This window comes from Olea europaea, unplaced genomic scaffold (assembly GCF_002742605.1).
Source record: "Olea europaea var. sylvestris unplaced genomic scaffold, O_europaea_v1 scaffold1780, whole genome shotgun sequence".
In the NCBI taxonomy this organism is placed as follows: Eukaryota; Viridiplantae; Streptophyta; class Magnoliopsida; order Lamiales; family Oleaceae; genus Olea; species Olea europaea.
In genome coordinates this window covers 125,531-139,488 of record NW_019235534.1, presented here as the reverse complement: position 1 = coordinate 139,488, position 13,958 = coordinate 125,531, and the positions used below count along the sequence as shown (strand labels likewise).

General features: G+C 36.0%; 1 protein-coding gene across 1 annotated transcript; it reads left to right on the top strand.

Moving 5' to 3' along the window:
* The first annotated feature begins 2,747 nt into the window (after nucleotides 1–2,747).
* LOC111378178 lies at nucleotides 2,748–3,761 on the top strand. Its single transcript, XM_023001344.1, has 3 exons — nucleotides 2,748–2,942; nucleotides 3,143–3,287; nucleotides 3,457–3,761. Exons 1-3 carry the CDS (start codon nucleotides 2,748–2,750, stop codon nucleotides 3,759–3,761), a joined length of 645 nt encoding a protein of 214 aa, XP_022857112.1.
* Nucleotides 3,762–13,958: the final 10,197 nt, after the last annotated feature.

The following is a 13,958-nucleotide window of genomic DNA, read 5'->3' as shown; positions in this document are numbered from 1 at the left end:
TATCTTCAATTGCAACAGCCAGGGGACAAGACTTCCATTTTTTTGAAGACCCGGACAGTTTTATTCCACGCAAGCACCAAGGAGAACGCCGCCCAACAATTCCCGTCGTCCGTCCGGTTAGCTACGTCCTCTACACCCGCAACGCCGCCGACCAAATGGATCCCGCCGACACACCGGTACGTCGTCGAACTCGAACATTTCTAATTCCGTTTACTTTTTCGTAAAACTACAAATTACCTGGACATTAGGATTCAATTATTTCTAGTGTATTTCTTAAACTGTAATTATGTGTAGTAATCAACTTCGTTGGATGTTTCTCACTATGATTTTGGGCAAAATTGATATTGAGGCAAGTTGAAATGCACCTGCCTCTTGGTTCGCATCTCAACTGCTATATGCATTGGGCTACCCTTTTTTTTTTTTGAAGTATTATTTTTGTCGTATACGCTTCTACAAAATCTGTCCCTTGAACTATACTACCATAAAAGGAGACTACCATGTTTTATGCAATTTCTAGAAGATAGTCTTGGTTACACCTCTGTGCTTGTGTTCGCTGCATTCCCCTTTAAATGATAGCATCGTTCATTCATCTGTGACTGTGTTATGTCTGTTAGCTACCCTGTTGAAGTATAACATTACTAGTGATGATGAAAACAAAGTGTGTAGCTTAGCTATTGTGTTTTCAAGATTCAAACATGACATTCTTCACAAAAACATTCTGCGGGTGCACATGTGCTCAAGGTGAACTATTCCTACAGTAATACAATTCTTATATGAAATGCATCCATTGTTTCAAAATAAGACATCTATACAACCTCATTTACGTGTATTTTTTTTGTCAATTTCAAAATTTTAATATGTAGATATTTTACAATCTTTCAATTCGTATAATGAATATTTTGCAATTTTTTCATTCGTGATGCCCCTTGACTTTGCAGTCTAGACATGGTCCGCTACCCAGCTCGTTCGTTGCAAGGAGCTGGATCAAGCCTCAGGTTCAAAATCTTATGCTTGGTAGAATGCCTCGGAGACCCAAACATTTATTGCGGCCTGTGAAACTGATTGCCGAGGGCCATCGTAGCAGTTGTTGTTTTACGAAACAAGGTTGGGCTCGAATCTCCAGGCTGTTCAACTCAGCCACTGGGCACAACTGGACAAAGCAACAACTGCGCAACCATTGGGACGCCATGCGTCGAACCTACCGACGTCTCTTCGATCTGTTAAAGGGTAGCGGAGTCGAGTACAACAACGCATCCACCGGTCGAGTCGTCGTATCAGAGGAATGGTGGAACAGAAAGATCAGGGTAACTGTTTCAATTAGCGGCACACATATTTCACAATGTCGAATCAACCATCCCGTTCATTATTTTTTGGTACATTTTGGAATGCCTTTTTTCTTATCTTTCCTCTTTTTGTGAGCCTCTTTTCACAGGAGAATAAAGACTACAAGGAGTTCAAAGATAAGGACGTGAGCGAGATATACATTCGCTATCGTCCACTTTTCGGCGATAGTTACGATGGGGAGAAGTACGCAGTCACACTGACTAAGTTGTGCCGAACGAGGTTCGGGCTGTTTGAGGATAGTGCGCTCGAAGACAATCGGGATTCAATCCCCGTCAACGAGGAAAGTAGTGGTTCAAGTGATGAGGCTGAGCAAATGCCCAGTGGATCCCGCATTAACGTATCCGACACCATAAGCGACGGTAAAAGGAAGTCCTCCGGTGCGACGCGACGGGGTAAGAAGAAAAAAAGTCTGCACGCGAGCTATCGTTCTTCGTCGATCGAGCCACAAGTGCTGCAGAGGAAGTGGTGGCGAAGCTTAATACCATGATGGGCTCAAATGACAACACCGGCGCTGCCTGTATAAAAGAGCTACTGGCGACTGGACGGCTTGAACGGCGTACACCGCTATACTTTTTCGCCCGTGCTATTCTGGCTCAAAAGCACTATTGAGACATGCTCGCCGTTATAAAAGATGCGGATGAAAAATTTGAATGGATTGAGTGGCATTTCAATGGGCGGGACAAGTAATTTCACCTTTGAGTGGAGGCGTTAGATGTACTTATGTGTTGTCCCAAAAAACTTTTTAACTTCTGTATTCAACTGTCTGTACCCGTTGAACCCTACTGTTTGAAAATGCGCTACGTGCCTAGATGTGAAAATCATTTTCGCTTGTTCACCACGATCATTTTATCATGTTAATATTTTACACGTCCAACGAGGCAATTTTAGGTCGAACTGGATGTAACATGATATTTTTCACGATCTGTGCCTGCAAAGTTACCAAGTTTGCACGCGAAAATTTTGAACGTTAAAAAAACTGTTGACACGAAAAACTTGTGGAAGTTGAAAAACTGTCACGAAAAGTTAGCATAAAAAAGATTTGCTCAGAGCAAAAATCTTTTGTACAAAAATGCACGTTTCACGAATAAATATTTTTTGCAGGTGCACCATTATTGGCACATTTCCTACAACATGACAGCTACAGTACACCATTGCATAGAATCTCGTGAATATTTTTTGTAAGTGCACTATTATTGATACAATTCCTACAAATTGACAGCTACAGTACACCATTGCACAGAATGTACTCCCAATCATTCCCACTCTCTATAAAAGGCCATGCATTGAGTAGGGAAGAAAAAATTGTGGAGCTGTGAGGGTGTGTGATGAAATTGCGTTCTACACAACTCCAGAACCCGCTTTTGTTGTGTAATTTTAGTAATTCATCATGTTTTGCGTTACAAATGACTTCAACTTCAACTGTGTTCTACTACTGGGATCCGACTCAAATGACGAATGCGATGAAGACCAGTTTCTCTACAACTTGGCGATCGATGCAGCGGTTTGGCTTTCATACTGCAGAATTGCCGGCGATGACGCAAGAAAATATCACTACAGGTAACAGCGTCGTATACCACGTTTTCCTTTCTCAAGGAACGGTTACATGTTCATGATGGAGGCAATGGGCGAGAATAGTAAGATGTGCTTTCAAGAATTTCGTATGTATACTGCAATGGTCCGACATTTCGCTCATGTGTTGCGCGACAAGCATGGGCTATGTAGCAACCAGCATGTTGACATCTACGAGCAAGTTGGCATGTTCTTATGCATATTAGCGCACGGGAAATGATATCGACAGGTGACAACGATTTTCAACCATTCATTGGAAACTGTATGTCACTATGTTAAAGAGGTTCTACGTGCAGTCGTTGCACTTTCAACACGCCTGATTCGTCCTAGTGAGAACTACAACGATGGTGTCGAGCCACATAGGCCAGATCTGAGCAAGCATCCATTGTTCGAAGATTGCATCAGAGCTAATTGACGGAACGCATGTAAAAGCTGTGCTACCGCGACATGAGCGTGTAAACTTCATAGGGCGAAAAGGTGTGCCGACACAGAATGTGTTGGCTGCTTGTGACTTTAATTTATGCTTCACGTTCGTGCTTGCAGGGTACTCTGGCAATACACATGATGCACGCATGCTTGCACGTGCTATCCATGATCCGGAAATACATTTCCCATTACTGGCCCCGAGAAAGTACTATTTCGTGGATTCCGGGTTTGCTCATCGCCCTGGGTATATGGCCCCCTACAAAGAGTCTGACATACTGTACCATTTTCAGCAGGTGGATGAAGATGCAGCTGAGGTGGAGCTTCCCAATGTGGAAGATGAAATGCAAGCCGAAATACATGCACCGGAAATGCAACGAAGTGAGTGGGACAGACTTCGAGATTATATGGCGCAGCAGCCATGATGCCAATATGTTTCTTAAATATTCTAAAGCCTTGCATGTAAGTCTTATGAAACTGTTTGCTTTCCTGGTTGTAAAAGTGCAATGTAGTAGGGGCCAATTATTGACCATCTTTCACGAAAATATCTAAGGTCCAAGTATTTCCCTTTTTCAACGTGTTTACTGTATGCATTTCCTCGGTACAATGAACAATAATTTTTCCCCCGAACCTACACAGTTGTATAGTGTTTCATACGAATAATTATGCACTTGAAGTCGTATTTTTCCTTCATTTCGAACACACCCTTAACTTTACTCTTCGCCAAAAATGTTCACCGTGCACTACCTTTTTTTTTGTACGTAGCGCTTCGTAATAGAATTAAAATGCTTCTATTCGTAGACACTCTCGAGCGTAGTTGGTACAATAGAATGTTTCCAAATTGAAGTTTTTTAATTTTTCGAAGTTACTTTTTTTGAAAAATTAATCGTTTTCGTACAAAACATTTTATTATCTACAACGAACATATAAGCTAAAATATGTGTACAACTGAATTTCAAAATGTTATTTATCATTTTTAATTTTCCACGTTTCTTTGGAAAAAATCGATAATTAAAGTGAAGTGAACATCACGGTCCGCATGCACGTTAGGTTGTCGTGATGTTACAATTGCTGCTGGATTTTTGTGACAATTTTTTACAGCAATACGGTGGGCAACCTTGGAGGTGGAATGATAAACAGTGGCCCATTTCATGTAAAAAAATTGGAAAACGTTTGGTGGGGGTGTGTTATGAATTCTTGGGAAATGTGTAACAAATCCAATTATTTGACTTTTCAAGAGGTAGAATCTGCCAACTTGGTGAAGACGGACAAAGGGTAAAGTTGGAAATTTAGGATTTTTGAGTTCAAATCAAATGATAAAATAATGTGTAGGTCCCACATTGATTTGATAGAAAAAATGCATTTTAGATAAAAATGGGGACCAAACGGGGGCATAGTCAAAATCATTTGTAAATTGTAACTCCCCATCGACAAAGCAAGCCAGAAGCACAGGAGGCCCTAATTTTTGTGTTATTAGGTAGACAATTTAATTGTCAGAGTTGTCATGCTTTTGCACATACATGTATACATCACACTGACTTGTTTGGTAGTGATTACGAAAATTTATTTTTTAATCATTAGAGAAAAATTTGGTTCCACCTGTATGAAGAAATAAAAAATGACTGCTGCAATAGTAACATAACTGTCAAAAAATTGATTTTTTTGGGGTGAAAAATTGCTACCAAAAGGGGCTAAATAACATAATACTCGAAAATTATTTTTAAGCTATGTAAATGAATAGTTATACAATTATGTTATATTTTTTATCCATAGCTATTGAATCTAGCTAATATTTTCCATCAATTTGTATAAAGTAGACTCCTGTTTTAAATCGACGATAAGATTATTAGCCTGTTTGGGAGTAATTTTAAGAATTAATTTTTTGACCATTGGGAGAAAAGTAGGATTCATCTATGAGAGAAGAAGTCAAATATGACAACTGGAATAATGAAATAATGGTCAAAAAATCAATTTTTTGAGCCAAAAAATTACTCCCAAACAGGCTTTAGGGAAGTTAAAATAACATCAGCAAGTTGATGGATGGCAAACAAGAAATCCAGATTTATAATCTCATATTTGATTAATTCATCTCAGCTACTAAAAGGCTGGAATAAAGTTTTGTTTAATTTTCTTTTCTTTTCTTTTTTTCCTTTTTTCCAGGGAACATTAGTAGTGGGTAGTCAAAAATATGTTGCGAACAAAAACGTGAGCAAACTTTAATTTCTATGCATGAAAGGTGGGTCTACATTTTATTACGAGGTGAAAACGATGTGTACGGTAACATATTAGCTGTACTTTATTTGACTTGATGTCATTTGTTTTGGATTTTCCAAATTTCTCCGTACGTCTGTTGCATGTTGACTTTGGATTAGGTAGGTGATCCACTAGCTTGCAGGACATGGAAATATTTAAATAAATCTATTCTAAATACAATATTGATGACTTTTGTTGGTATCAGGATCTGGTTTAAAATTGTATTTTCAGAAATAAAAACGTATTAAAATTGCAGAAACTTAAAAGGAATCAAGAACACGAAGAATTTTTCGCCACAAAGGGCCGGGATGTTCAATCTTACGACCTACTCACCCGTTGAGCATCCACAAGTGGACAAAGCTCTAGATCCACTAAGAAATTACCAAGAAAAGTAACAATATGTACGAAGAAATCAGAGATTTCTTCGATATTTCCTCTAGCCTCAACACACAGTACAAAACCACACCAAATCACTAAGAACCTTTCTCACAGTATACATTAAGTGTAGAATCTCAGGATCACTCAGATTTTCAGATCAAGAAACTCATAAAGAATATACGGTGTGGTTAGAGAGAAGGAGGAAAGAAAACCCTAAAACACAAAGTTCAACCATCTATGAAGTGTATGGTCAAACAATGCTTTAAGCAATCAGTCAAAGAGCCATAGATCAACGGTTGGGAGATGGCCAAGTGTACGGCCTGATCAAGCATTAGTTAATTGGAAGAGGCGCGTTTAAAAGGATCACGTTTTCTTCATCCGAGTTGAACAATTATCCACACTCAGTAACATAGGCCCAAATATTATGGACCAAGAATATGAGGCAGCCCAATTACTTAACAATTTTCACCTTGCTGAACTATTCTTGGTAATTTCTAGGGTCTAGACATCAACTTGTTTCATTTGCTCTTATTTACCTGTAAAAACAAAAAGGAGAAAGTTAGTACATATCTAAAACAATACAGCTTGATTTTTCTAAACACGCTACCTTTCAAGTGATGTTTAGAATTTTCAAGCAGTTTTTAAACTTAGTTAAAGGCAGTACTTTGGTCCCTAAATCAGAGGAATTAAATTATGTTGGAATTTTTACTAAACTAATCAGACCCTTTTCAACCATGTTTCTCACAAAGTGAAACTTAATATCAACATGTTTTGTTCGATCATGATACATAGGATTTTTGCGAAGATGAATAGCACTCTGATTCTCAGTATAAATTCTAACAGAATTATTTATGAATCCAATTTCATTAAATAACCCTCTTAACCAAAGACCATCTTTAACAGCATCACATGCAGCTATATATTCTGCCTCCATGGATGACAAAGCCACTAGCTTTTGCAATTGGGATTTTCAACTAATGCACACATCACACAAAGTGAAAACATATGATGAAGTGTACCTTCTCTTATCTAAGTCTCCAACAAAATCAGGGTCAATGTATCCTTTAAGAATTATGCCTTCTTTGCTGTTCTTAAACAGCAAACCTATATCTGATGAGCCTTTCAAGTATTTTAGAATCCATTTCATAGCCAGCCAATGAGTCTCACCAGGGTTAGCCATAAATCTACTTAGTATACTTATACCATGAGCTAGGTCTGGTCTAGTACAAACCATAAGATACATTATGGACTCTACAATGTTTGCATATGGTACATTTTCCATTCTTTTAAATTCTTCAACGATTTTTGGTGACTGTTCATTGGATAGATTAAAATGATTTGCAACAGGTAAAGAAGCAGGTTTACAATCAGTCATAGAAAATTTTTCAAGTATTTTCTTTACATAAGCACACTGTTTTAAGCATAAGGTGTAATCTTTCCTATTCCTTTCTATTTCCAGTCCAAGAATCTTTTTAGCTTGTCCTAGATCTTTAATTTCAAATTTAGATTTTAATTTCACTTTAATAAAATCAATTTCAGATCTATTTGGGCAAGCAAGCAACATATCATCAACATATAGAAGTAAATAAATGGATTCAGGTCCACCTTACCCTTTGAAAAAGAAACAGGAATCATAATTACTTTTGACAAAACCCAAGGTTTGAATATATGAATTAAACTTCTTGTACCATTGCCTGAGAGCCTGCTTCAAGCCATAAAGTGATTTTCTTAATAGGCAAACTTTTTCAGTGTTAGTTCTTTCTTCAAAACGTTTAGGCTGATTTATGTAAATGGTCCCATCAAGGTCCCCATTTAAAAAAGGCAGTCTTTACATCTAGCTGATCAAGGTCTCAATTAAAGTGGGCAGTTAAGGCAAGCAAAATTCTTAGAATTGTGTATTTAGCAACAGGTAAAAAAATTTCATTATAGTTCACTCCTTCCTTTTGGGTAAACCCTTTAGCAACAAACCTAGCTTTGTATCTTTTATCTCTAATACTAGAGTCCCCTTCTTTTATCTTGAAGATCCATTTACAATCCCTAACTTTCTGATTTCTATCTCTATCTCTAGTCAATTGGTAGTCAGCTAGGGATGGATCTATTAATGCAGTTTCATCTTCAAGTTCACTCATACCTTGATTAATATCTGATTGGGTGGTCTCCACCTCAATTAAGTCATTCTGATCATTTGATTTTCAAGAATAGCCTCTTTCATAGTTATAGGTTCAGCAGATTCTATTCCAGATGATGATGTCTTACAGGGTAATTCATTTTCATTGAAGATGACATTTCTACTGATGATGACCCTATAACCTTTTTGACATTTAACCCAAAGTCTATACCCTTTAGTTTCCTCCCCATACCCCAAGAAGACACACTTCAAGGATCTTGGTTCAAGTTTACCTTCATTTTGATGGAAGTATGCAGTACAGTAAAAAACTTTAAGTCCATTATAATCAAGTATAGAGTTTGACCACAATTTTTCTGGGACTTGAAAATCAATGGCACTTGAGGGACTTCTATTTATAAGATATGTTGCTGTTTTTAGGGCCTCACCCCAAAAGAACTTTGAAAGTCCAAAACTATGTAACATACACTTGACTTTCTTCAATAAGGTTCTATTCATTTTTTCAGCAACTCCATTTTGCTGAGGGGTGTATGTTATGATTCTATGCCTTAGAATTCCAGATTCCTTACAAAAGGAATCAAATTCCAAATTACAGAATTCAAGACCATTATCAGTCCTTAGTGCTTTGATTTTCCTATTGGTTTGATTTTCAATCATTAATTTCCATTGTCTAAAATTTTGAAAAGTGTCAGACTTGTGCTTTAAGAGAAAAGTCCATATTTTTCTTGAAAAATCATCTACAATGAGCAGGTAAAATCTGAATCCACTCAGAGTATTTACAGATGCTGGACCCCAAAGGTCAGCATGTAAATATTTTAAAATAATAGTAGATTTGTGGGTTCCAGATTTAAAAGGTAATTTGTTTTGCTTTCCAATTATGCAATTCTCACAAAAACTTAGCTTTTCAATATTATCTTTTCCAAAACATCCCATTTTATTTAAAATTGTCAATCCCTTTTCAGACATGTGGCCAAGTCTTCTATGCCATATTAATGACTTATCAAAGGATGAATTAATAGCTGGAGAGCCATAACCTACTAAAGGTTTAGCTTGAAGAGTATAGATGCCATTTATTTTAGGAGATGATATGACTTCTTTATTGTTAAAGATCAATCTTATAAAGTTTTTATGAATCCTTATGTCATATTTCTCATCCAATTCTCTTAAAGAAATCAAATTTCTTTTTAATTCAGGTACATATCTGACTTTATCAAGTTCAAGTATATAGTTGTTGCTTAACAGAAGATTCAATTTTCCTATTCCCCTTATCTGACAACTCATGTCATTTTCCATTTGAACTTGTCCTCCACTAAGATCAACAAGTTCAGTAAACCAATCTTTAATAGGGTACATATGGAAAGTGCCACCAAAATCTAGCACCCATTCTTTTGGCTCTCTATTGGGGGTATTAACAAGAACAGCTCCTTGAATATTAGTTTCATTCTCGTAGACAACAGCTGCAGAACCATCAGTATTTTGTGTGTTCTTCAAATCAGAAATTTTCTTAAAATAGTCTTTTATCAAGTGTCCTATTTTCCCATAGTAGTAACACTTTTTGACCTGGTTCTTGTTGTTTGCTTGGTTTTTGTTTTTCTCTCTGAACTTAGGGTTCTGATATTTTCCTTTCTTGTGAGAGTTAAAGTTACACTAATTATTTTTCTTGTTTTCGTTTTGTTTTTCCTCTATGAGTAACCCTTCACTAAACTTGGAATCTTTTGAATCAGTTTTAAGTTCAAGTTTCCTATTTCTTAGGGCAGAGGTTACTATATCAACTGTGAGTTCTTGTCCTCCATACTCCAAAGCATTTCTAATTTCCCTATATCTGTCACCTAGAGAGTTCAATAAGGCAACAACTTGTTGGCCTTCAGATAATTCTTCATCACAACTCTAAATCCTGAACTAGTTTTATGAATCTATCAATGTCCTCTTCTAGGTTAGAGGAAGAATCAAATCTAAAATTATAAAACTGCCTCAAAAGATAACATTTATTAGGTGTGGATTTAGTTAGATAAAGGGTTTCCAATTTAGTCCATAAAGCCTCAGCAGAAGCCGTTTCACCTACTTTCCTAATTACATTGTAAGAAAGACGAAGGAAAATAGAACTCCAGGCAATATCATCTAACTCTCTTATCCTATAAGCTCTAGTTTCAGCAGGCCAATTACCATCAAGTGTAGCATCACATCTCTGTTGTAACAATAGAGCCCTCATTTCTGGCGCCAGAGACTAAAGTCTCCAGTATCATTCCAGGTCTCAATTTCAAGTTTATATGCAGTAGACATTGTGATAAATGCAATAACAGGATCACAGAAATTGAAAGTAAAAAATGCAATTGCCAATTTTTGAAACGATTTAAGGGGTGGTAACCTTTAATTCCAATACTCCCTCAGATTCTCAGATCCTCGTATGAGATCTTGGACAAAGGAAAGTACTGGAGGGCAACTTACCTTAATAATCAGCTCCAAAAAATTAACACAGGTGATCAACAGTAAGGAGAGAGTTCAGAGTATACCATAAGTGAACCAAGAATTTCAGTATTCATGCAGGGAATCAACGAGTCATAAAGACTCAGCATGAACTCGGTAGGAATCGAAGAGAGTCGACCCACCTCACTAGGAACTCAGTACGAGTCACAAGAACCAGCAGGACTCAATACTGAGTCAACTCAAAAATCACCACAACTCAGCAGAAACAACAGATCGTTACGAGTCAAGAGCGAGTTACAATGATTTTCCAAAGAAAAGTTTGAACAGAACACAATATCAACTAATCATTGTAGATCTCACAGATCTACACAAAAGGGGTATTTCAATCCTTGAAGAGATCCAACCAGAAAGTTGGATCGAAGAAAGATCAGTAAAAACTTTCAAGAAAAACAAATTTTCTTATCACAGAAAATCCCCTTCCATATTAGTTCTGCAATTTTCAAAAGTTTAGGCGTTTTGTTTGAAAAATCAAACCCTAATGCAATTATTTTAAAAGAGAAGGCTCTGATACCACTTGTTGGTATCAGGATCTGGTTTAAAATTGTATTTTCAGAAATAAAAACGTATTAAAATTGCAGAAACTTAAAAGGAATCAAGAACACGAAGAATTTTTTGCCAATGAGGGCCCGGATGTTCAATCTTACGACCTACTCACCCGTTGAGCATCCACAAGTGGACAAAGCTCTAGATCCACTAAGAAATTACCAAGAAAAGTAATAATATGTACGAAGAAATAAGAGATTTCTTCGATTTTTCCTCTAGCCTCAACACACAGTACAAAACCACACCAAATCACTAAGAACCTTTCTCAAAGTATACATCAAGTGTAGAATCTCAGAATCACTCAGATTTTCAGATCAAGAAACTCACAAAGAATATTCGGTGTGGTTAGAGAGAAGAAGGAGAGAAAACCCTAAAACACAAAGTTCAACTGTCTACGAAGTGTATGGCCAAACAATGCTTTAAGCAGTCAGTCAAAGAGCCACAGATCAACGGTTGGGAGATGGCCAAGTGTACGGCCTAATCAAGCATCAGTTAATTGGAAGAGGCGCGTTTAAAAGGATCGCGTTTTCTCCACCCGGGTTGAACAATTATCCACACTTAGCAACATAGGCCCAAATATTATGGACCAAGAATATGAGGTAGCCCAATTACTTAACAACTTTAATTTACTCTAAGGGTTCGTTTGATTACAAAGGTGGAAAAGACAAATCAATTTTATGTAAGTTGAAAAAGAAAAAATCACCAAAATTATAAGAATGTATTTTCCATGGAATTGGACAAAAATATATTTTAAGTGTTTGTACCTTGAAATTCAAACTCAATTTTCACTTTTGTGTCGAACAGTTAAAGTAGAAAACAAAATTTTCAAATGTGATATTTTCCATGGAATTCACTCAAATCAAACGGACCCTAATTTTATTCATAAAGTTGCAATCAATCAAAGGGTAAGCGAAATGACACTTGTGCTTTGATTTAACTAAGCCAGTAACAAATGAATGAAGTCAATTCTCTAGAAATTTGTTCAATGTCAAGTGTAACTAGATAAATGAATTAAGCCATGTTTGATGGACATTATTTTGAAAAAAATTGAGTTTTGAATAGTAATTTTTTGGAGAATATGTGTTTAAAAGTAGGAAAATATTTTGAATTTTGTATAAAATATTTTGTTGTGTAAATGTGTAGTTAAAAATGAGTATGAAAATTAAAAAATATATATATGTTAAAAGGTGACAAATAGGGGATAAATAAAGATATATAGAATTACCAAAAAAAATGTAACATATATATGATTGTCCATTATTTACTACAAACATGACATTTATCTTTTGATTGCCCAATTTCAAAAGAGTAACACGATGTACCAATAGTAGTGAGATTCTTGATTCATTATCCAATAAAGTTATTATATATTTTTTCAATTCATTGGACAATGAATAATGAGATTTATGGCCTTATACATTTCAAATACATCTTCATCACAATTAATAATATCCTGAATAAGTTTGTTAAAAATATTCAGATTGTCATTAAAATTCTTTGAAAGATCCATTTTAAAATTGAAAAACATTCAAGCAAGTAAAATTTATTAAGAGTAGACTTAACAAACATAAGTCCTCCAACTTTTGCCAAAGTTCTTTGTAGAATTAAATTTTTCAATATTTCTTAAGATAGTATCAGATAGGTGTAAAATAATTGAAGTGTAAACGAGTTCATCATATTCCTCCTTTCGTGCTTCTGTCAAATTTGCAAAAAATTTGTCATCTATGACTTTTGAAACTTTTTTGTTGAAACAAATTTCATTTCATCTTTTGTTGTCAAATTAAAAAATCCCTTTTTGATATTAAAAATTCCAACTTTAAAATGTGAAGACATTTTTTTAAATAAAAAAAAACAATCAAATGCACAGATAAGTCACACAAAGTAATCCTAAGGTCGCAGTATACACCATTCTAAAATTCGCAGGATTTTGTAAGATTCACTATCTTAGATAAGGGAATATTCAAAAGGATCAAGTTTAGGTGTTTTAATAGGATAATCAATGCAACATGAATGTATGTTAACAAAAATTCAAATTCTCATGCAATGTAGTTCACATAATGACTATATGACAGTTAAAGCACAAAATCAATTACTAACTTGCAATCAAATTCAACACTTCAAATATGGCAAATAACTCCCAAAATTTCTAGCAAAAGCAATGGTTACCCTTCACAGTAATCACAATCCTAATGTCACACCACACGATAACGTATTAATGCTGAAATTTAAATTGGGATAAGCTAATATACCAAAGTGGACCAATCCGAGTCCGTAAATTATGTAAGATGCGAATTTATCATTTTAGGACCATCACTATTCGTCCTAAAGTTTCCTGCAATTGTAGCAACCAACCAACCACAATTGAATCCTGAATGTGCGAAGAACTATACAACTTGAAATAGAAAATTTACAATACCAAAATTTCAGAAATGATGTTAGGAACAAATTGCATAAAGACACTGTCGCATGCAGACGCCGAATGCGCACTCACACGCCACCACCAACCTCTACACGTAGGCTTCATGTGTCGTCGCACGCATCACTAAAAAACCTCACGCATCGGACCGCCAAAACCGTCATCATACCAGCGGTCTCCGTTTCACCAAACTATTTCTGGATTGGCCAGAAATTACGAAAATAGAGGCTTATTTTGGACAGTTTTTCGATATGATTTTTGCTTCGTTTCTGCGATTTTCTGGACTTTTTTGTATGTTTCACAAGCCAATTCCACCATCTTGAATCTTTGATACCATTTGTTGTGGAAGTTTGCTCCAAGGGTCGTCAAAACAGTACTTTTCGGACTCGGTCCAACATTATCTTTCTCTACCAAATAATCAAT